General features: G+C 41.0%; 1 protein-coding gene across 5 annotated transcripts in view; it reads left to right on the forward strand.

Moving 5' to 3' along the window:
• The window catches only part of LOC108269607 (signal-induced proliferation-associated 1-like protein 1), a 72,367-nt gene extending 48,769 nt beyond the window's left edge, over nt 1–23,598 (forward strand). Inside the window, exons 8-21 of one of the 5 annotated variants that reach the window (XM_017475554.3) lie at nt 2,196–2,775; nt 5,897–6,171; nt 6,511–6,786; nt 7,606–7,755; nt 10,130–10,251; nt 10,766–10,854; nt 10,942–11,333; nt 14,414–14,617; nt 19,007–19,166; nt 19,283–19,451; nt 19,637–19,786; nt 20,465–20,564; nt 21,393–21,471; nt 21,728–23,598. In XM_017475554.3, the coding sequence (XP_017331043.2) occupies nt 2,196–2,775; nt 5,897–6,171; nt 6,511–6,786; nt 7,606–7,755; nt 10,130–10,251; nt 10,766–10,854; nt 10,942–11,333; nt 14,414–14,617; nt 19,007–19,166; nt 19,283–19,451; nt 19,637–19,786; nt 20,465–20,564; nt 21,393–21,471; nt 21,728–21,871 (2,890 nt within the window). In that variant the 3' untranslated portion in view covers nt 21,872–23,598. Of the gene's footprint in view, nt 1–2,195; nt 2,776–5,896; nt 6,172–6,510; nt 6,787–7,605; nt 7,756–10,129; nt 10,252–10,765; nt 10,855–10,941; nt 11,334–14,413; nt 14,618–19,006; nt 19,167–19,258; nt 19,452–19,636; nt 19,787–20,464; nt 20,565–21,392; nt 21,472–21,727 lie in introns of all 5 variants that reach the window. The other 4 variants (XM_017475553.3, XM_017475555.3, XM_017475556.3 and 1 more) reach the window with 4 other exon arrangements.
• The last annotated feature ends 524 nt before the right edge of the window (nt 23,599–24,122 follow it).

Consider the following 24,122-nt stretch of genomic DNA (forward strand, 5'->3'; position numbering starts at 1 on the left):
CGTAAATCCTGGCAAAATCCTGTTAAATCATGTTTTTCCTAGTTCTGTTTCATATCCAGGTATTGGCCTTAAAGACATATGATTTTAAAGACCCGCCTACTTTTCCATGTATTTCCGACACTTTTTCCAAGCGACCTACTTAGTTTTATTTTCTTTAGTCTTGGTTCAGTGCAAACACGAGCCGTGTTTTTAAGGTTCTACTTTGGGGACCACTGCTGTAGAATAATAATCATTTTGTGGCGTCCACCTTGTGAATCGTTATCTGTGTGTGTCCGTGCTTTTGCACTGTCTCACTGCCTAGAGTCATTCTGTTTCCAGTTAAATAAGTGCTTGTGACTGACTGACTGTGTGTGTGGGAGTAATTCAGTAGTGGTCAGCTAGAGCATCACGAGGCAGTATCCCAACAAAGTTTGCAGCCCAATAAAAAAATAAAAACCCCAGTGCATTGGAAAGTTCACACCCTTCTTTGTGCAGGAATGTGAAAAGGCTTGGCAGGAACAAAACCAAAGGAAAATAGTTTGCTTGGTAATAATGGATTTTTTTTTTTTTTTTTTTACCTCGCTTTGACCTTCCTATTACTTCTTCTTTCCAGTTATCCCGAGGGAGAGTCCACTCGACCTACTTCTTTTGTCCCTCTATAAAGCATGCCAAGCTAGAAACCTGACTAAAGAGTACCCTTTCTTTTTTTTTTTTTTTGTGGTTTTGAAGTAGGTATTGCCAAACCACTGTTCTTTTTCTAGTGGCTTCAGGCTTTGACATTTTGTAGGATGAATTAGGAACCGACCAACTTTCTTTCTTTGTTTCTTTCCCTCTTTCTTTTTTCATATTTGACTACAGCGGTGACTATATTTGAATGTGCTGCATTAAAGCACTAAATATTAGAGATGCACCGCTGTATCGGCCGATAATCGGTTTAAAAACATCCGATGATCAGGGCCGATTATATCCCGTCAGTAAAAAGAGGGCTGGAAAACACGTCGATTTCGTGCTGTATGTAAAGATGTCTCTTGTGTGGAATGACAAAAAAAACTGCAGTCTATAATCTCTGTACTGCTAAAATTTTACACCGGACACTGCAGCAGTGAAGCAGAAGTTTCGGCGTCGAGTCAAATTATTATAGATTTTTTTTCTGCGCTCAATTAAAGTGCCAGAACACCGTTGAAAGATTTAAATGAAGATGAGTTCACAAAAAAAGCACAGAAAATATATTTGTAGAGTAGTATATTTCATATCCTGTTAATATATAAAAAAGTGTATATTATATATGACCAGTTTGATGTTAATGATGAAGTAGAAATGCTTTTGTTAGTGGTGAGTGAATGTGAGACTAACAGGAGGTTTATTAGAGTTCAGTCAATGTTTATATGAATTAATAACATTCAATAAGTTAAGAAATCTTACTGTAATCTTCAGAATTGAGTTAAAGTGTTCATGTTAATTAGGGTAATGTGTTTTCTGTTTATGAGACCAGTTACTGAGAAACAACTTGTTGAAATGGAGAGAATAAAGTTTTTAGTTGCATTTCTTTCAAAATTGTGGAATTAATTATGATTAATTTAAGAGAAGGTATAAAAGCTATCGGTATTGGCCGATATCACTCTGAATAATCAGTTATCGTGTCGGCTGAGAAATTTTGTATCGGTGCATCTCTACTAAATAGTATAAGAAATAGAATAGTGAACAGACTTGATCATTTGAGGAACCTAGACCTGGACAACACCACTGTCAGCATTTGCAGAAATGAATTGAAATCACACTAACCTGATTTTTCCAGGCTGGTCAATAGATAATGCATTAATGTATGGTGGTACTACTGATTGGAAGGTCATGTGTTCAAATCCCAGCACCGCCAAGCTGTCTCTGTTGGCACTTGCCCAAGGCCTTTAACCCTCAACTGTTCACTTGTATAAATGACATGAATGTAAATCACTCTGGATAAGGGGCGTCTGCCAAATGCCATAGGAGTACATGTTTAATCAACCCTTTTATTTAAATGTTTAGTTTTTTCCCCTACAATTTTCTGATTGCAAGTCCATTGTAGTATTCATATTTAGAAAACAATGCAGTAATTGAATGAAAGCAGTGAATTTGATCAGACTTATGACTGATTTGAAAAAAATAATCTAATACACCAAGAAACTTTGTATTTGTATTAAAACACATGATCCCAAACGATCATTCGCTTTTTCTCGCAGTGTGGCAGTCAGCCGCTCGAGTGATGTGCCCGCGTTTGGTCCTCCAATCCCCAAAGAAGTGACTCTACCCAAATCCACCGTGTTCCGAGAGTTCCTTCTGACGAAAGTTATCAACGCCGAGAACGCCGCTCACAAATCATCCAAGTTTGGCGCCATGGCTACACGCACACGTCAGGAGTATCTGCGCGACCTGGCCGAGCGGCATGTTACCAGCACGCCAGTGGAATCATCGGGGAAATTTCCTTTTATCTCTCTGGCCCATAAGCGAAAGGAGAAAATCCGGCCTTACGCAGGAGCAGAGCTGCGCAGCCTGGGCGCAATCACGTGGGCGGTGCATTTGGAGGACCTGGCGATGGGGGCGGAGCGTGAGGGTCTGCTGGCCATCTCCAACGAGTTTGTCATTATCCTCGACCAGGAGATCAAAGCCTTGGCATTCAACTGTTCCACAAGAGATGTGATTGGCTGGTGTCTGGGAAGCCCCGCCTCCATGAAGATCTACTATGAGCGTGGTGAGAGTGTTTCGCTCCGATCCATCAATAACAACACAGAGGACTTTGGCGAAGTCGTCAGACGCCTGGAGGTCAGTGTGAGCCTTCATATAGTAATTAAAACTTGACTTAACATTATTCAAATATAAAGAGTTGTTCCTGCTGTTTTAGCAGGATATAATAGATATAGAAATCTAAAAAGATCTGTAAGGACAAGGAAATGCTGCCTCAGTTTACCCTCAGCTATCTCTCACTCACTCACTCTCTCTCACACACACACATGCATAGTCAGACATTTTATCTCTTAGTGTGTGCTTTTGTTGTTTTGGCTACTGCCTACATTTGATTCCTGTGTGTGGCAGTGTAATAATAGTATGGTAGATTAATTATTTACCACACACACACACGAAGCACTGTCATCAGTCTTTCACCGGTGCAACTTTGTGGCTTGTTGGTGTTATTTAATTCCCCACAGACCTATTAAAAGGTATAGCACTCCTGGCTACAGCTATGCTTTTTTTATTTTTTTTTTTTTTATTTATTTTTTTTTTTTTTTAAACTCTGGGATTTGTGTGCATTCAGCCACAAGAGCATTAGTGAGGTCAGGCACTGACGTTGGGCGAGAAGACTTCGGTCCAGACAAGTTGGCGTCCCAATTCATCCAAACATATTCGGTGGGGTTGAGGTCAGGGCTCTGTGCAGACCATTCAAGTTCTTCCACTCCAACCTTGGCAAACCATGTCTTCCTGGAGTTCGCTTTGTTCACAGGGGCATGGTCATTCTGGAGCCAGTTTACAGTATTCAAAGATATCTTCATGGCAACAGTTTGGGAAAGGCCCACGTATGGTGTCCACATACTTTTGACTATATAGTCGTTTTTGTTGCTTACTGAACCACCTCAGCATTGTAATACATTAGATTGTATTTGGTCCATGAGCTGTTGCTCGTTTATTCTAGTTGTCATTATACCCTAGGTGTTCCCAAAGCTGTTGGTGTGACTTGAAAAGCAACTTCAAAATGGTGCAGCATAATCGTGTCTGTGGATGAGCTCTAGTGTCCTCTGTAATAAAACCAGTATACTCTAATCTTTCTTTCAAAAAAGTGCTAACATCCACTATGCCTTTCTTTCAGATATGAATCATTTTTGTTTTGTTTACCATGCTATTATGAGAACTAGAGACGCATCATAGTACCAGATAAAAAAAAAATCCATATAGGTATGTGAAAATGTATCTGACGAGACTCTTAAGAGCAAACTAAAACACACTTTTGAAATAATTCTTCAGTCAGAACAAAGTGAAAACATTAGCAGAAAATTCAGATATATCTATATATTTCCGTGTGTGTATATAGTGTGTGTGTGTGTGTGTGTGTGTGTATATATATATATATATATATATATATATATATATATATATATATATATATATATATATATATATATATATATAAAATAAAAATGTGTGTGTACATATACAGTGTATCCAGAAAGTATTCACAGTGCTTCACTTTTTCCACTTTTTGTTATGTTACAGCGTTATTCCAAAATGGATTGAATTCATTATTTTCTTTAAAATTCTACAAACAATACCCCATAATGACAACGTGAAAGAAGTTTGTTTGAAATCTTTGAAAATTTATTAAAAATAAAAAACAAAAAAGCACATGTACATAAGTATTCACAGCCTTGGTCATGAAACTGAAAATTGAGCTCAGGTGCATCCTGTTTCCACTGATCATCCTCGAGATGTTTCTACAGCTTGATTGGAGTCCACCTGTGGGAAATTCATTTGATTGGACATGATTTGGAAAGGCACACACCTGTCTATATAAGGTCCTACAGTTAACAATGCATGTCAGAGCACAATCCAAGCCATGAAGTCCAAGGAATTGTCTGTAGACATCCGAGACAGGATTGTATCAAGGCACAAATCTGGGGAAGGGTACAGAAACATTTCTGCAGCATTGAAGGTCCCAATGAGCACAGTGGCCTCCATCATCCGTAAATGGAAGAAGTCTGGAACCAGCAGGACTCTTCCTAGAGCTGGCTGCCTGGCCAAACTGAGCGATCGGGGGAGAAGGGCCTTAGACAGGGAGGTGACCAAAAACCCAATGCTCACTCTGACAGAGCTCCAGCATGTCTCTGTGGAGAGAGGAGAACCTTCCAGAAGAACAACCATCTCTGCAGCACTCCACCAATCAGGCCTGTATGGTAGAGTGGCCAGACGGAAGCCACTCCTCAGTAAAAGGCACATGACAGCCCGCCTGGAGTTTGCCAAAAGGCACCTGAAGGACTCTCAGACCATGAGAAACAAAATTCTCTGGTCTCATGAAACAAAGATGGAACTCTTTGGCCTGAATGGCAAGCGTCATGTCTGGAGGAAACCAGGCACCAGTCATCACCTGTCCAGTACCATCCCTACAGTGAAGCATGGTGGTGGAAGCATCTCGCTGTGGGGATGTTTTTCAGCGGCAGGAACTGGGAGACTAGTCAGGATCGAGGGAAAGATGAATGCAGCAATGTACAGAGACATCCATGATGAAAACCTGCTCCAGAGTGCTCTGGACCTCAGACTGGGGCGAAGGTTCATCTTCCAACAGGACAATGACCCTAAGCACACAGCCAAGAAAACAAAGGAGTGGCTACAGGACAACACTGTGAATGTCTTTGAGTGGCCCAGCCAGAGCCCAGACTTGAACCCGATTGAACATCTCTGGAGAGATCTGAAAATGGCTGTGCACCGACGCTCCCCATCCAACCTGATGGAGCTTGAGAGGTCCTGCAAGGAAGAATGGGAGAAACTGCCCAAAAATAGGTGTGCCAAGCTTGTAGCATCATTCTCAAAAAGACTTGAGGCTGTAATTAGGACCAAAGGTGCTTCAACAAAGTATTGAGCAAAGGCTGTGAATACTTATGTACATGTGCTTTTTTTTTTTTTTTTTTTTTAATAAATTTGCAAAGATTTCAAACTTCTTTCACGTCATTATGGGGTATTGTTTGTAGAATTTTAAAGAAAATAATGAATTTAATCCATTTTGGAATAAGGCTGTAACATAACAAAATGCGGAAAAAGTGAAGTGCTGTGAATATTTCCGGATGCACTGTATATATGTGTGTGTGTGTGTGTATATATATATATATATATATATATATATATATATATATATATATTATTGTAGTTGGTGTATCCTTAAAGTTTGTTTATTCCTCAGCTGGTGACAAAGGGCAGTCAGACGAAGGAGATGACGCTGAGAAGGAACGCTCTGGGCCAGCTCGGGTTCCATGTGAATTTCGAGGGCATTGTAGCCGACGTCGAGCCCTATGGCTACGCATGGCAGGCCGGCTTGAGGCAGGGCAGCCGATTGGTGGAGATCTGCAAGGTGGCTGTGGCAACGCTGTCACACGAGCAAATCATTGACCTGCTGCGCACCTCAGTGACGGTCCGAGTGGTGATCATCCCTCCACATGAGGACTCCACTCCCCGCAGGTGATCTTACGCCGAACAATTCTGAATGATTTTATGTTGTTTTCGTTACGAGTTTGCACGAGATCCTGCCTTCAGGTTTAGAAGATGGCTGCTTTATAAACGGAGAATGGCCCAAATTGCTTTAATGCATCCATGGTAGCAATATTGTGCATGTTGGGATATTGAGATATAGTGTACATGCTTAATAGAGAAACAAACTTGCAGAGCATGCTTAATTAACCAGATTTCTATTTGATGCCGCTGCCTCTGATCCGGGCTGTTTCTCAACAATTTCTAAACTTCCTGCACTGTGTGGCTGGTGGTTAAATTACTGAGCGAGCGTTTGCTTTCTTTCTGAAGAGGTTGCTCGGAGATATACCACATGCCGCTAGTGGACTACAAAAACCACAAAGAGGGGATGCCCTATGAGTACAAGTTCCCGTTTCGCAATAGCAACGAGAAGTGGCCTCGACCCAGCGCTCCTCAACAGACCGTGGCCTGCGCTTCCCAGAATCGAAATGTCAACCAAGGCCAAGGGGCAGCAGTAAGCAAGACTCCGAATCCAGACTACACAAGACGGGGTTCGCTCCTCCCTCGCAGCGTGTCCAGCGAAGGCCGCCCACTGAATGCTAAACGGTAGCTCTCAGATCTTATTGAGTAAATCGGAGAATTCTTTGAATTTAATTAAAGTTTCCGACCGTCCTGCTTTTGAGCATTGAGCGAAATGTTTGGCTAGTAGACCTACATTCAGTGTTTCAACCAGAGCTTTATGGTAAAACCATTGCACTTTGCTTTCTATCCCAGTCACATGTGCATCTGACCCAATCATGTGTCATATTGCTCCAATAAATTGGGGCGGAGGGGGGTTGGGAAACATGACTTTGTGAATTCAGGACTATCTGATTATGTGCTACTATTTTTTTTAATTTTATTTTATTTTTTTTTTCTCCTAGATGGCGGCAGATAGGTCTGAGTGCGGCCATAAATCAAGTCACATACGTTTTGTGTAAAAAGAAACGCACCCTTCTTTACCTTCCTCTAGCTCTTTGTTGTCTCATTAGTTGCCCCTTTAAATTGAGATGAAAGTTCACCACATCTCACCTGGTTGAAACACAAATGTTGATATGGCAATATCCATTGTTAAAAATCACTATATAAATCATATTGAATGGAATTGAATTGTTATGGTTCGCCAGGGAAGCATTCACTCATCACTTTAGACATTACAGGATAAAGCATGTGCATGAACGTAGGCATAGGTTGGTCAAAATTGCTGTCGATGCTGCTTTTAGCTCTGTTAATGCACTCTGGTGGTTTCCCTTTTAAAAAATCTTTATAGCCGTAACTAACGCATTTATTTATTTCCTCTGTAAACACTGCTGACTTAGAGATTTCGTTGACTTCCTCCTGTAATATAGTCTGTAGTGAAGCTGACAGGATCCTTTTCTCTCTCAGGTATTCTCCAGGCTCTGACAACTACGCCCTGGCTTGCTCCATCGTGATGGGGCGGTCTCCCCACACACGCAACTCCCCCAACAACCAGTCGTTCTCCAGCGACTCCAGCTCCAGCTCCACTCACTGGCGTCAGAAGTCCAATCCAGATGGGTAGGTGATATGAATAATCATATAATTACACACCGGTTAGTTCCCAAGCTAAGCATTCTGATTAGTTGGAAAGCATACCAGCAACAGTCAGGTTACTCCATGATTTTTTTTGCATCATTAAGCAATACTTTAACGAGAAGAAAAAAAAGAAAAGATCCATTTTAGAAAAGATCCGATTATGGGGGGGAAGACTTGCATCCTGCATTAGTCAGATTTGGAAAAGAGTGTGAGAGAGTCATTATTATTATGATTATTACACAGTAGCCTAATTAAATTATGACTGGTAAACCATTGAGTAATGTTATAACCTGCATTTCATGTTTTGTAGCAGATGTGTAGTTCAGGGATTGGCAAACACACCAGTTCTAATTATTCCATGCTAGTCCAAAAAACAGTTAACGCTTTCACTTGTCATGTATTATTTTTCATACATTTATTTATTCTTGCCGCTTGACGACAGACAAGCAATACCAGTTGGTTCAATGGTGAATCAGTTTGTTGATCAAACATGACCAAGTAGGACTCGCTTGTTATATTAAAGCAGTTGAACACGCTAGTTTTGGGGTTATCGTGAATAATATCGCCGTTCATTTGTGGTGATTTCCAGCACTCGCCAACATTTGATTTGCATGTTCCTACTCGATGTTACTGTGCTTTCAAGTCCTCTTTGGAAGTTCATATTTAACGAGTTGGGAAGTTGTAATTATGAGGTCAGGTGCGTTCAAGTCATTTTGGTCGGAGCAAGACGGCGGTGTACGCTCTCTTATTTAAATACAGCAAGGTTTTTGAACTCTACTACTAGAACTTGAAGAGCAAGGAATGCACATCGGGTGTGTTATGCTTTTTAAAAAAAATTGTTTTCGATCAATTTATGAAGCCACCGCTAATGTTATCGTTACATATTATATGGTAATTGTACAACGCTATCGTATTTTGTGCAGGCAATTAGCTTGTTTTATTATAAATTTTTAGAAAAACAAACCCGGCGTTAACTTGCTGCATATACCAAACGCATAATAACTGAAATCAGCTTCTGAGACAAGTAAACATTCAATGTCAACAAATTTACCGTCAATTACAGACGCTGCATCCGTCGATTCCACCATGTTTTCTTACTGACACGCCCCTCCCAAACTCGGAAACTCAGCTCAAAGAAAATCCCATATTTCCCATTGATTTATTGTTGGGTTCTACACTCAAGTGCGTTTACATGGACGACAATAATCTGATATCAACCCGATTAAGACGATACTCTGAGTAAGAAACTAGCATGTAAACAGCGATTTTTGATGACCTTAATCCGACTAAAGTCATACTCGAGATCAACACAAATGGAGTTAAGACATGTGGAGTACTCCTGTTTTAGTTGCATTATGGAAGTGCGTTATAGACATGTTCACACCTTAATCACACTATTAACGTTGTGTGGGAGTTTTCACTGCATTTTGCGACCGGACACGTACACACACGGCAGTGCTCAACCGATTGATGGCAAACGAGAGCACGGCTGTGTCCCAAACCGCGTACTTACCTACTATATAGTAGGTGATATACATGTACTTCAGCTACTGTATAGTAGGTAAGTAGTAGGTTTGGGACGCAGCCCACGGCTTCAAGCAGTCGTCTATTTGCACGTATAGTGTGACAAATAATTAACTGCACTTGAAGCGTAAGTAAAATTAAAAAATAAAACACCCAAAACTGTATATGGGACCATAACGAAGACCAACTGTATGTTGATGCGTGAAATTCTGGAGGGGACGGCGTGGCGTGAGGATGTAATGACATGCCGTTAATTGTTCTATGTTCTATAACATGTAAAACGGGAACATGAAAGGAGTATTCTAAAAGCGACTCATGTAAATCACCTTAATCAATATGGTCTTATTCAGAATAAGCTCAATAATTAGACTACCGTTGTCCATGTAAACACCTTAATCAGAATATTGTCTTATTCAGAATAAGGTCACTAATTTCATTACTGCTGTCCATGTAAATGTAGTCAGTGTCATTTTTCAACCAGAAATGTCACCTTGGATTTCTATTATATAGTGGGGGAAATCCGAGGTGACAAAATGGGGTTACGTAATCTAAAACAAGATATTAGTGTTTCTGTACGCTTTCTAATCACAAGGTGTGAGGTCTGTTAGAGGAGGAAATATAAATATATATTAAATATAAATATAAAAACTAGACACGTATATTTTATGTACAATTACATGGTCATTAAAAATTTTTTTTTTAAAGAATTAAATCAGAAAATGAAGGCAAACTCGTCTGATGAATTGCACAATAATAAAGAGGTTTTGCTTTAAGTCATTTAAAGTTTGCTTTAAAGTTTCTGTTTGCTTTTCCTGATTAATATCCTCTGCAGGTTTAATGCAAACCGCAGCTCACCATTAGCTGCTGATCGTCAAATTGCAAAAGAGTGTGTGTGGGTTACACCCAACTGGGTCAGAGTGGTGGAGGGAGAAGGAGCCAGTAGGACACCATCAGGTAATCGGAAGTACCGTTCGATTCCCTTGTCCGAATAGCTCTTTTATTGTGGGTAGTGGACGTTGTGTTATCAGATGTGTGTTTCAGCTTCAGCTGTGCTGGTGCACTTTTATGAGGTTATGACTTTATAGGTAAACCCCCACCTTCTTGGTTTATAATAATGAGCAGATATCACATTCCTGGCTGTTCAGATAAAGACTGTGTGTGGTTCCTGTAAGAGCTCTGAGATTGAGATGTACTTTGTCCTTCAGTGTGAGCAAGATAAGAAACCTCTTTGTCTGATCAAAACCAAGTTACTAAATTTCCTCAAGCTAACAGATGAGAGATAACGGATCTCGCACAGATGAGAGATAACAGACTTCAGAGAACACACATGCTATGGCAACAGCTTCTTTAACATGGCCATGCTAATAAAGCTCAATGTGAGACTTGCTTATACTCTGTGTAGCAGCACACCCTAAGCTTTTCTGCAAATATTTGTTTTCCATTTTAACACTGCCCCTTTGTCGTTTAGACCTGACAAAAATAAAGCCACTCCTGACTAGCGTTGATCAACACCACAAAGATCTTAACACTTCACTGTACCCAAACACAAACTCGAAGGTGAGTTTAAGGTCTAGTCTCCCTTATTATTTAAGTGTATGTGTGATTGCACGCTGGTCAATCTGATGTCTCTGCATCACACTACAGAGCGACGCTACGTCCATCAGCCAATCCAGCAGCACCGCGCTGTCCATCAACGCCTCCAGCGCCACCCATAGTGAGGAGAAGTGGTTCGATTTGGTTGGGAGGCTGGACTCTGAGCTGAATGGCTTTCCAACCGCTTGTCCCCAGGGAACTTCCGCTAACGGCCCCGTTGAAGCCACACCCAGGAACTTTGACTCAGTTCCAGTTAGCATCAGCTCCAAGGCTAAAGAGAAAGCCTCAGCTCACTGGGTGGAGAACACCTCCACCTATCAGGCTCCGCAGGTCTCCCCTGCAGGCTCCGAGACTCCTCTTCACACAGATCTCGCTGAGAATCAGACCAAAAGCCCTCCAGATACCAGTTCCCATACGCTCAGTGATACAGCCTCTCATTCCAGGTACACCGTCAAACACTTAAACCACTAGCGCACAGACCATAATTATCTAGAGCTCGGGCCGCTATAATTTTATGTCTTTTACAAAACCATGATTTTGCTGTTAAAGTCTAGAATCTGACCGGTCAGAAGGCGTTGATTAATTTTCTATAACAGCACAATTCTGGTTGTCATTCAAGCAGGTTTATATTAATGACCACGTTCTAAATATGTTACCAGTTCTATAGTAACATCTCAAACACAGGGACTGTAGGATGGACGCTCCACGTAATCCCTGTATAATAATAAAAGGAATGCTGTTATTTAACATGGGGAACAAAAACGTACAATTAAGCAATATCGCATGAGCAAGAGTGCAATTATAGTGAATACCGGCACGGCTGTGAATCGGCATATGCACAAAGCTGATGGCTGATTTGCTGCAGTTAATCACAATCGTGACCGTATTCAGTATAACTGTATGATTTCGAGTGTGATATTGCTTTTATACTACAGTTCTACAAACAAATGAATATCGAATAAGTGATATTTTGGGCATAATATGGCCAAATGTTCCGATTATTTTTGCTGTGTTAGTTACAGCCCCCTCCGAAACTATTGGAACGGCAAGGCCAGTTCATTCGTTTTTGCTGTAGACTGAAGACATTTGGGTTTGAGATCAAAATATAGATATGAGATGAGAGTCTAGGATTTCAGCTTTTATTTCCTGGTGTTTACATCTAGATATAACATAAAACATCCAAAATCAGACCACCCAATTTTTAGGCGAGCAAAATTATGGGAACCGATAAGTCTTGAAATAAATTAAAGTAAATCACACTTAATATTTGGTTGCATATCCCTTGCTTGCAATAACTGCATCAAGCCTGTGTTTCACTGACATCATCAAATTGTTGGTTTCTTCTTTTGTGATGCTTTTCTCTGTAAATTGGCAGAGAAAATGTTCCTGTAAAGTTCTGAATTCATTCTGATGCTAAAGATTAGTGAGCCTGTTCCAGAAGCAGTCATGCAAGCCCAAGCTATGACACTACCTCCACCATGTTTCACAGATGAGCTTGTATGTTTCGGATCATGAGCAGATCCTTTCTTTCTCCACACTTTGGCCGTTCCATCACTCTCGTAGAGGTACATTTTGGTTTCAGAACTTTTGTGGCTCATCTTTGTATTTCTTTGCATACTCCAATCTGGCTTTCCCATACTTACTGCTCATGATTGGTTTGCACCTTGTGGTATGGCCTCTATATTTCTGCTCTCTAAGATTTCTTCGAACGGTGGATTGTGATACCTTCACACCTGCCCTGGAGGTTGTTGGTGATGTTGTTTTTGGGTTTTTCTTCACAGCTCTGTGTTTTCCTTGGCTGACCCATTTGGTGTATGTTGCTCAGTACACCAGTGGTTTCTTTCTTTTTCAGGACATTCCAAATTGTTGTACTGGCTATGCTCAACGTTTGTGCAATGTCTCTGATTGATGTTCTTTCTTTTCTCAGCTTTAAAACGGCTTGCTTTTCTCCCATAGACAGCTTTCTGATCTTCATGTTGGCTTATCCTTTTTAACAACAAATGCAGTCTTTACAGGTCAAATTGAAGGCTAAATCCCAAAGTACATGTTCAGTGCTATTTATTGCTTAAATGAACAGTCTTAACAGGACACACCTGGGTAACAAGAAACACCTATCAGTCACATGTTCCAGTACTTTTGCTCGCCTGGAAATTAGGTGGTCTGATACAAAAGGTTTTATGTCTTCAGTCGACAGCAAAAACAAATGAATTGGCCTGCTGTTCCAGTAGTTTTGGAAAGGACATTAGGTCTCGAAGAAGACACACTCGCGTTATAGCATGTCAGCTGACTTGTTAGCTAGCTCATATTAATTTGTAGATTCTAGTTTAAGGTGCTTCCGGTAAAATTCCGGAAAAGTATTATTTTCCATGTCCACTGATGACGTCGCTAAGTCTACTGTAGAGCAGTTTCAGAACAGGAAGTGGAATTTTGCTTGGCGAAGGCAAATGCGCTGAGTTTTAAGAAATACTGGCACTCTTGGAATGACGCTCAACCAATCAAATTAGCGCACCGGAACTGACTGTTGTGTAGTCGTTTTTACGGTGAGTCTTTCTGTAAGGAGACGTTTATTTAACGCTTAGTCTCTGGTGTCAATACTTTGTAAAAGTTTTCAGGACAAACGAGTTTCCGGTTTCTCTGTAACACAACAATATTCGAGTGGTATAAGAGGAATTTAAATACTTTTGGGTTGTCCTTTCATAGCAAAATAATCCATGCCCAATCAGATTTTAAATTTTTTTTTATTGTTTAATTTGCATTTCATGATGTACAGTATGTGGAAAAGGGAGAAGCGAGATCGGGTCCTTCGAAGTTCTGGTTACAGCATCTAGTGCAGCGTAGTTGATGAAGCATATGCAGAGCCTTAATGCCGTCCAGGCCAAAGGCTCAGTTAAATATTCTTGTATATAGACTTCATGAGAGATTTATAACACCCGGATAATGCGATAAGCCACCGTTTGTTTATTTAAGTGTTACTACTCGTAAACAGTGTACACACAAGCTTTCACAAATGCTTTGTGTTTAATTCACACATACGGATTGTGTCTTTTTATGAACTGCTTAAGTAGATTATTTTATTTTATTTGAAAGAGTTGCTCTCTTTCGAACTCGTCATGAACCGTGCAGTTCTCGTGGTTGGGATGTTTTTATGTTTAACAAGCGCTAGCTTGTCTTTTAGCAAAACGTGCATGCTTGCTCCATCTTGGAGAGAAGTGAGACCTCAAATCACTCAGGAATGCGGAACGCGAGAATCTTGTCTTATGAAGCCTGACCTATTTTGACCTCTAGCTGTCGTGCCAAATGAAGCTCCCCCCCCCTTCTGATCAAAATCTCAAACGCTTTGACTGAGCGCAGTTTTTCACTAATGATTGCTTCAGTTATGTTTATGGCATTAAGGCATAAATATATCTGGCAACATGCTTCACAAGTACATTGGAGTTTGACTACAGTGCTCACTGTGTGCATGGTTTAGAGACGGAGAGAAAGGGAAAGTATTGATTCTTTATACTCTCTTTGTGTCTGAAAGCACTCTGAGTTCAGTGCACTCGGGCAGCCCACCGAACTCCACTCAGGAGGAGTCAGCCCCTTCCACCTCCTCCCCCACCCATCCATCCCTCTCTCCTGGAGCCAAGAGCTTCTACCCCCGCCAGGGAGCCACCAGCAAGTACCTGATTGGCTGGAAGAAACCAGGGGGCACCATCAACTCGGTGGATTTTGGTAGCAGTCGCAAGTAAGTCTTGGGTTAAAAAAAGTAACCAAACCTAAATAGAGTGAAACTGGAGTTCAGGAAAAACAGGGTACTGTACGCTTCTGTGTTTCCCCTGCACTTAACTCCTGATGACTCATGAAGGGCTTGTCCTTATGAGTTGAATCAGTTGAGTTACAGTCAGAAACGTGCAGTACACAGTGAATTCAGGGCTGCTCAAGCGATCATGTGAATAAAACTCCTCTCAGGCTATTTGTCATGTTTTGTTAGTGCTGTTGGCTTTGCACACACAGGTGGATGCTACTACAGTAAGCACTGATCTTAACACAGTTGAAATCTAGGTGAGGTGAAGACTTTAAATTCTAGTTGATATTACCACCATTTTATAAACAGGATGAGTCGCAGCCTGGGAAACCAGACAGTTCTGATACCCTTTTAAGTTGAACTGAAGGTTTGACATTTCCATATTGCGGCTAGATGTTTAATTGCGTTATTTCATTGTTTGCCGGAAAAAAAAGAGAGAAAGAGGAACCGTAACACAAAAGGGTGTAATGGATAGTAAAATTCATTTGAACTTAATTACGGTTTAGGAAAATGTGTTTATTTAATGTTCTAGTGATTAGGGTAATGAATACAAAATTATTATTCAGTCAATGGATGCTGACCAATGGAATTCTGACCAATCCAACCCGCTCTTGCCAAAAGATTGACCAATCTCCTTGCACACAATACTTCCTGATAGGGCTTTGTGAATTGTTATAATGTCAGGCTGCATTTATAGTCTGGCATTTTGGTAGGGCTGTGAAGAGGGATTTATATTTTCCTCCCCAAATCCTATATAGTCAATGTTATAGATTTAACAAGTCAACATGTTTGTATGTTGATTGATCTATACAGCATAACGCTTTTAAAGTTAAGGAGGTGCTACTTTTGTGTTGTGGATACTTCTGGCACTGTGCGTAGCCATGTTGATTTGACGTCACTCCCTGAATTTGGAGGAACTCACAGTTTAGAAGACAACTCTGGTTCACATGTATTAATTTCTGGTACCTCTGGTTCACTTGTAGGAATTTCAAGTGAGGAGGCGTTTTTTTTGTTTGTCGAAGGTTGGTAATTACAAGTTACGACCTCTAGTCAAACGCACCATCGGTTCTCTTTTCATCGGCTACAAACAGTCCACACACGCTGCAAGAGCTTAGAGATGCTTTATTGTGATTGTTTCACCGCTCCTACCTGCCAGAGATGGTCTGAATCACCTGGATGCCTTTCTTGTACATATACGCAGATCTTCAACATCTTCACAGATCAACTGTATGATCAAGTATTTTATATGAATCTAGTCATCATATGCCCATTGGTTCCTTCCTCCTTCTCACCTCATACACATGTCAACGTCATGAACAGTCCGACTTACAGGTAAACGGTTCTCCAAAGCTAACAATAGACTCCTATCATCTCTCTTCAGCTCTTTATACCTGCAGTGCGTGTATTTAACAAATTCACTCACCATTATTAGTTATTAGCTTGAGTTGGATTCCCTCATTTGCTTGGTAGCCTTGTTATGTAATCATCACACCCAATGCTGTTCATGGGTTAGATGCAGACTGCTCTGTTGGTCAGAATGGCAGTCATCTCTCTGTATTCTGCAACATCTTTCATCGAGACACTGAGTTTTTTCTAACAGTGAATATGTGCCACTGGCATCGTTGAGTGTTTTTCCTCCCCATTGTGCCATGCTCTTCACTTCTGAGCTTGCAAAATTGTGCCCTACCCAGTTCCTAGAGTCCTAGCCTTCCTATTTGGACTGCTCGACAGTAGACGGTCCACTTCTACATTGAAGGTGTCTGTGGTCACTATGGCAGCTTGTCACAGCAGGATGGATGGTGTGTTGCTTGGGGCTCATAAACTTGCCACAAACTTTCTGAAGGGCGCTTGTTCCCTTCATCTACCCAGCGCCATCAAAAGCCCACAGTGGGATCCTACCCTTGTCCTGAAGTCCCTGAAGATCTCCTCTTATCCCTTCACCAAAAAGACTGGGCAAACAGCCCTGGTGATTTAACTTAAGTGACCTTTTGTTCTACTTTTGTTACCCATCTCGTATGCTGCTACTCGGACTGGAAGGTGGCAATTCATTCATCAGTTCAGCTGTTTATCTGCCTTGGAGGGAAGACACAAAGAGTTGCCCTGTCTAAACAGATATTGGCCCACTGGGTGATGCACGTCATGTCACACCTTGACTTACAGGCAAGCTTACTTGGCTGAATAAAATTAGTTGGTTCTATTTGCCAAAATATAAACCACTAAGGGTGGGTCGCACCAATGAAGATTACGCTTAAATCTAGATTAAACCAAGGTTTATCTAATAATTCTGTTGCACCAAACTTTAAACCTTGTCTAAAAATAAGCAGGTTTACATTTAAACCATCACGTTAATCCTGGATTTAATTTCACAACAAACCTGGATTAACTATAATCTTGTTGCTCCATCACTTTAAACTGAGTTTTAATTTTTTAATATTAATGTTTTCATTTCCTCAACCTGTATCGGTTATGCGAATGAGCGGTTAATAACGGAAGTTGAATTTTTTTTAACATTCACATTCCCTTACGTTGTTGCTGTTTAGTTACACTGGAGAATTCGTATATTTCCACGTTTATGAAATCCACATGCACTGCCGCAATGATGAAAATGGCGAATCCTTCATTAATCGTAAATGGAGGTTTTAATTGCAGATTAGAATTCTACTCCTCGATTTGTTAATCTGTGTTTAAAATTAAGTAGTGCAACACAACTCGATTTTAAATAAATCCCAGATCAACAAATCCTAGATTAGCTCTAAACTATAGAATCCTTATTGGTGCAACCCACCCTAAGTGATTTAAACCAAAGCGACCCGACCAGGATAAAGGAATTACTGAACATGAACGCGTCAGGGCGCCCTGTAATTTCCAATACGTTCCCATGTTAATTAACGTGGCCTCTCTTCGTTTCAAGACAGCCATATCTGACCACCTGTTGCGGAGACTTTTTGTTTGGTTCCATGGGATCCCAGTCCTCATGCACACCACTAATCTAAACCAGGAGGTTTTTGTGCTACTGCAAGTTGTCCTGGAAATTCTGTATTTGAACGTCAGAGCCGGATCTTCTGGAGGTTCATCATACGCCAACGCATCCACTGTCAACACGCCTGAAAGACGTACAGCCAGAGGCCCACCCCGAAATTTCTGTTAGGGCTTAACGTGGACAGTTTTTACTCTCTTCACACTGTAATTCTGCGGAGATGACAATAACTAAGCAGAAAATTATATCCTCCGGCCCATAATACTACCGTTCTGAACCTGTCACTACACAAATATTGTCATCGTTAATTACCCATCCTGTTTAGTGAGTGGAAGGTGGGTTGGGCATTTGTGTGGTGGGGAAGACTGCAGCACAACCTTGCATGTTCTGAAATGTTCTTCTGCTAGAAGCTTTTTAAGCAGACTTTTTCCACTAGAGAGGGTAGAAAATCTTCTATCCTGCAACTTAAAAGTGAGAGTAAGAAGTACCAAAGATCCTGTGTTTGGGTGAAAATACACGATTCTCTGAGGTGGTGTTTAAAATGGTTCAAATTCATACATAAAATCATTTGTGTTAGTTTTGGTATTGATTATTTTTACAGTAATGCTACAGTATATCTACTGAAATATTAAGTGCTTTACGATGTGTTATATTCTGTAATAAGGCTTGAAGATATTTAGTAGTACCTGCAGTGCGGTCACATTTTACAGCTCTTCCCTTTGCTGTCTCTTCAGCGCGGTCTGAATCAGTGGATTGGTCTGGAATCCTGTCATAGCATATTATAAAGTCTGATTCTCGGTGAATCACGTTTGCAGGATGGAGTACATTTGTGAGTGGGAATAAAATGCACTTCAGGGTATTCAGTTATTATGCGCTAGCTTGCTCATTTGGCATGGACGAATTAACCGTCGGAACGAACGTCGTTCATTAATAACAACGTGCGTCATTTTATAAGTAATGGGCTTGTCTCTGAAGAAATTAAGTTACTAGTTCACTTTAGACTAGCTCTGTGGCTGGTTCAAAATTGCAAAGGGCGTTAATGTCGAGCGACACCTTTCTGTCTTCTCACTATCCGTTGTGGCCCAGAAGAGGATGGGTTCCCTTTTGAGTCTGGTTCCTCTCAAGGTTTATTCCTCGCGTCCTCTCAGGGAGTTTTTCCTCGCCACCATCGCCGCCGGCTTGTTCGTTAGGGACTAATTAAAGTCTATGACCAGATTTGTGTAAAGCTGCTTTGTGACTGTTTAATTTTTTTTTAAAAGGGACTATATAAATACGTAGAATTGAATTAACATACCATTCAAGAGCATATGATCAAGTAGCTTTTGGCTTTGTGTCTGTCCTCTCTGATTCAGGCGGCATCAGAGCGATGGGTATTTAGGTGGGCAGCCTCAGCTACGGGCCACTATGAAGGCGAGCCAGTCCCCTCAGCCCACTCCCAAATCCACTGTAGAGGAGGATCTAAAGAAGCTCATCACTCTGGACAGCCCTCCACCTAGCTGTAGCAAAACTAAGGTACTGCACTTTTACTAGGGCTAAACCTATTTGAATTTGCTAATACAGTTTGTTTTTGACCGTACTCTTACCGGCAATTCTCTCTTTCACAGCCCTCGTTTTCGTTGTCCACACAGACTCCCCGCTCCTTACAGCGAACCTTCTCTGATGAGAGCATCTTTAGCGGGCAGAGGGTGCTCACAACCGCCCGTCAGAGTGCCGACCTGTTCGGTCGCTCCACCATGCCGCGTTCACCCAGCGTGCGCAGCGTCCAGCCGTCCTACACGCAGGGTGCCAAATCTTTAGGTGAGCTGTACCTTAAAATGGCTTTTGTTGGATATTAGTCTTGGAAAATAGTGTGCGCGTCTTTTAACTGTACAGAGAAGCATTTAAAGAAAACGAGCACTGTGCTGACTTTCCTCTAACACCTAATGGCTATAGCTTAGCTCCACAGTAGTATGACTGATTTTTAAAAAAAAAAATTTCCCCAGGTGACCTCACTTTTACAGAGTGCAGTGTTTTTGAGGCCGCGCCATGCAGGAAGCCCCAGCAGGACCCCGGCCTCATGCCCCTTCCTGATGCCAGTGCAGACAGCGGGCTCGACTGGTCTGACCTAGTGGATGCCGCCAAAGCCTTCGAAGGTATTCAAGACACCTTGGCCCATTTTGTTCACTTAAACGTGTAGTTTGTCATTTTAAAAAAAATAGATCTATAATCGTCAAAGATACTTTGAACCGGTTTGCAAGCATACTGTATAATAGGTCCTCGTTCATGTCTTTATTTCAGACTTGTGTTTCTTTTCCCAGCCTTTAGCTAGAACAGTTCAGCTCTTAACCAGCAGAGGGCTCTAGAGATAATAAACTACTTTAATTGTAGCTATGTAAACGTGTTTCAATGAGTTGACACACATGCAAAATATCAACATTTTTTTGATTGCTTACTAAAGTACAAAATTAGGCTAAAGTGTACTTAACGGTGTAGAACACCTGTGAAATATGTAGGTAGTAAATATCTTGCATTGAGGTGACATTTCTAATATGTAAGGTTCTTCAGTCTAGGGGTTGGTGTTCTTATTTTTTAAAAATGGTGCTACTTTGGCTTTGTGCCTTTATTTCTTAAAAAAAAGCAACCTTTTTAGCAGCCATCATTTTCCCGGTGTTTGTGTAATTGTGTGCCTTAAGTGGCCATGCTTCTTCATAATTTGTCGTTTTGCATACACTGGAGATGGTAATAAGAGAATTCCTTCAAAGGCTGACAGTCTCGCAGGCATTTTAAAACTCTCCCTCAGACAAAGTTCTTCCTTCCATTTGTGACTATAGTTCAAAGAGCGACGTTTATGGCAGTGAAAGATGCCGCTTCGAGGTCAGAGACACAGAAGACCGAGCTTCAGACGTCCCTAGAGCAACACGTCTCGTCCAGGTATGTGGCTGCGTTTACCCAAACGTCTGCGCTAGGGATGCATCGATGCATGCCGGTATTGGCATCATTGTACTCTTTCCTGTAAAATTGCTCAGATATCAATACCTGATACCATGTGATATAAACCACGTGTCACACTAATGAACAAATTGGCAGCAATCTGGACTTATTTCACATTTCATGGCAGGCAAAGCAGACTGCAAATTGTACTCAAAGGAGAAACTACAGCATAGAAGTGAACCTGATGATAATAATATCATCATCTCATGGTGTTTAAACAGTATCTTTAATAAACGGCTGCGAGCGTGGTTATTAGAAATGAGCCCAGGGTGCCGTGAATTTCGCAAAGCACGGATCAGTGGCGTGAGCATGTAGAGAAAATGTCACGGCAGAAAGCACTTTAAGTTCTGCGAGCAGAGTGAGCCACGTATGCTTCAGGTCTACACTTTGCTTAGGGTGCAAGTTGCAATTCATTCTATTTGCAACGCTCACCGATGCGTCTCTGCACACTCTCTCTTGCGTAGGGTAGTCATTTCTGTATCAGTACCAAAAATAACCACGTCATACTCGTACTCTATTCTGAGCAACAGTATCAATGCATCCCTAGTCTGTGCTCTAGTGTTATAAGTCATATTAAAGAATTTCTTGTCAATTACACCATGAAAAACCCTAGATTTTGCCTGAATAGGCTGTAATGTAGTACATATGAGAATGTACATATGAGAATATTAGATCACGCTGTTTTGCATGAGTATTTTTCAAACCGCACGACATGTTTAACCTGCTTTAACACGTTCCTGTGGCGTTCTGCTGTGTGCTCCTGCTCAGTGAGAGTTCTGCCAGTCTGATCGGGAAGGTCAGCCAGCTGGAGTCTATGGTGAAACTGCTGCAGGAGGATCTGAAAAAGGTAAGGGAAAGATAAAATAACTGCATTATAGTAAGTAAAGCTGCAGATTAATGTACTCTGGTCTGTTTTACCGCAATAACGGACTCATTTAAGTGAATTATAATCGGACAGTTTTGTTAGGAAACGAAACACCATGTGAAACCCTCAATTTCCCATGCTTATGCTTTCTTGGCAGCTATAAACGTGACGTATGTGTGTTACAAGTTCATCCTTTCCTTCTCCGAGGACTCAACTTTTCAATCTCTTTCTCCTCCAGGAGAAGGACGCGAAGGCTTCTTTGCAGGCCCAGATTCAGAGTCTGAGGGCAGACAATCAGCGGCTGCTGGAGGAATCTCAAAACGCCTCGGCCAAGCTGAAGAAATTCACAGAGTGGGTTTTCAACACCATCGACATGAACTGACTCTCTGGCCTTCCGGTGCCATATTGCAACACTCAAAACGCAATATGATTACTCACAGCGAATCTTTAAATGATTCACCGTGACTCCTGACAGTCATATCTGAACTGACCATCATGATGAGAACCCTGCATGTGTTTCAAAATTTCTCTGAAATCCGGATTGGTCTCACGAATTAATGATACTTTTTTTTTTCTTTTTTTTTTTTTTTTGCTGGTTATTAATTTGTTTTATTGCTCACTCCCTCACTGTTCTTTGGCTCCTTTATACCCTTAAAGAAACTCTACCTTGGTATTAAGGCTTTAAATTGGTAATTCACTCGCTCTAAAAATGATCAAAGAATGCTATAAGCTAAGTCGGCTATGCCGTGCAGTTCTAACCTGTGTGAGAATATACATGTTAATAAACACTTACATATAGAGAGAGATGAATTAACTGGTGGATTTACAGGTGATTTGCGCCATAGCAGGGAATGTTTGGGGAGCATGTGTCATGCTGGAAGCCATTCCTATACCGTTACAGTGACCTTACTTTGGGCAATTGCCAGAGTTTTAATCTTTTGATGTATATTCACATAACCACTGGCTATGTAATTGGCCATGGGCTGGTTTACTGATTGGGGGGAAAAAGGGGGTGTACTGTCTTACTTTTCATGTTCCGCTGACACAAACATGATGGAGATATGGTTCAGATTGATGATGTATTTATGTGCAAAGGACCACAGCTGCCTCCATCATCCTCTGGCTAAGAGCCAAACTTGCAGTGAAGTCTGACTGCGGTCAGATACGTCGCTTGCTCCTGTTTAACTGTTAAGATGATGATGATAATAATACACTCGTCTTAGAGGTACCTGTGGTTGGTGATACTCAATCACGCTTCGAAGTCCGCTGCTTATTTGAACTGACCACTTTGAAATATTTGAAAAGATCAATACAAATGCGATCTACAGCCTTAATGTGTAACTTGAATCTACTGTATATCAGCTACAGTACTCGTTATAAAGCCGGACGATATAGAACTGAGAGACAGTTGGTGCCATAAGGTAAATATTTATATCTTATTGTGTATAAGTACAAATAAATTAATGTCCTCTCTTGTACAATTGCCCCGTACAAAGAAAACTTATTTTAAAAAAATATTTATTTGTTGGATAGTCGTTTTAAGATGTAGAGACGAGGGGGATTCGGCAGAGTGCTGTGTAGCTGTTTGTAAATATTTCTTTTATTCTTTTTTTTTCCCCCTCTTATTTTTGGGTTATGGATGAGTGAAATGTTGCCATCTATTGGAGAAAATGCCACATGAACTTGACTAAAAGGAGCTCAAAATGGCCTTTTGGTATGATTTACGAAATGCGGTTTACACCTCTTCATTCGTTTTTATCTTTATTATAAACAAATGGCACCTGAAAAGACGACAAGATGTATGTTCTTTCACGCAGTTTAATCATTGTTTTTACTGTGCTTGCAAAATTCATGTCACATTTCCTCATTGTGAGTATGTGTATCGTTCTCCTACCCCCACCCACCCACCCCCCATTATTTGTATTGCTCTCCTGATAGAGCTTATTTTCCGTTGTCTGAAATCTGACATTCTCTCTGCAGACATTACTGGATCCTCTTTCCTGTTGGAAACTGTTATCTCCGACGTGCAGTAGCACGTTGTAATATTTCCCTTATCTTTTGACATGTAAAGTCATTTATTCCATTAAAAAATATTTTGGGTATTTTAAATACTTTTGTCAGATTTATTGGACATGTCGCGTATTTCCATTTTCGATAATGCCACAAGCAATTAATTGCAGTTTAAAAATAATAATCGAAAGAGTAACCATTTTTAAGATGTTGATTTTAGATGCCACTTTATATCAGATGCTATGAGTGAGCCGGCACTTTTACCGAGGATTTGAATGTAACAGGATGTGTGGACTCGTCGGAAGGGTAGGGTTTATGAAGTCTGGTAAGTAGGTGGGAATAGTGAGAGTGAGGTCATGCAGAAAGCTTGACAAGTGTGTGTAACTCAAAAAGACATGCCTTTCCTCAGAGGTAACGGGGAAATATGGTGCTACAACCCCCCGCGCGCTGTAAGAGTCACTCGGAACGGGTCAGTAAAAAGGGTGCCAGTGCCAATCTTAATGGATTACGAGTTTAATTTCTTCACTTTCTTCCAACAGTTCAGTTTTATTAGAAGAGCAGTATGTATTGACCTTATTTTGGTTTGCTTGTCCCTTAATAATCCACAGTTCTGTTCTACCATT

The sequence above is a fragment of the Ictalurus punctatus genome, chromosome 9 (assembly GCF_001660625.3).
Source record: "Ictalurus punctatus breed USDA103 chromosome 9, Coco_2.0, whole genome shotgun sequence".
NCBI classification, from domain to species: Eukaryota; Metazoa; Chordata; class Actinopteri; order Siluriformes; family Ictaluridae; genus Ictalurus; species Ictalurus punctatus.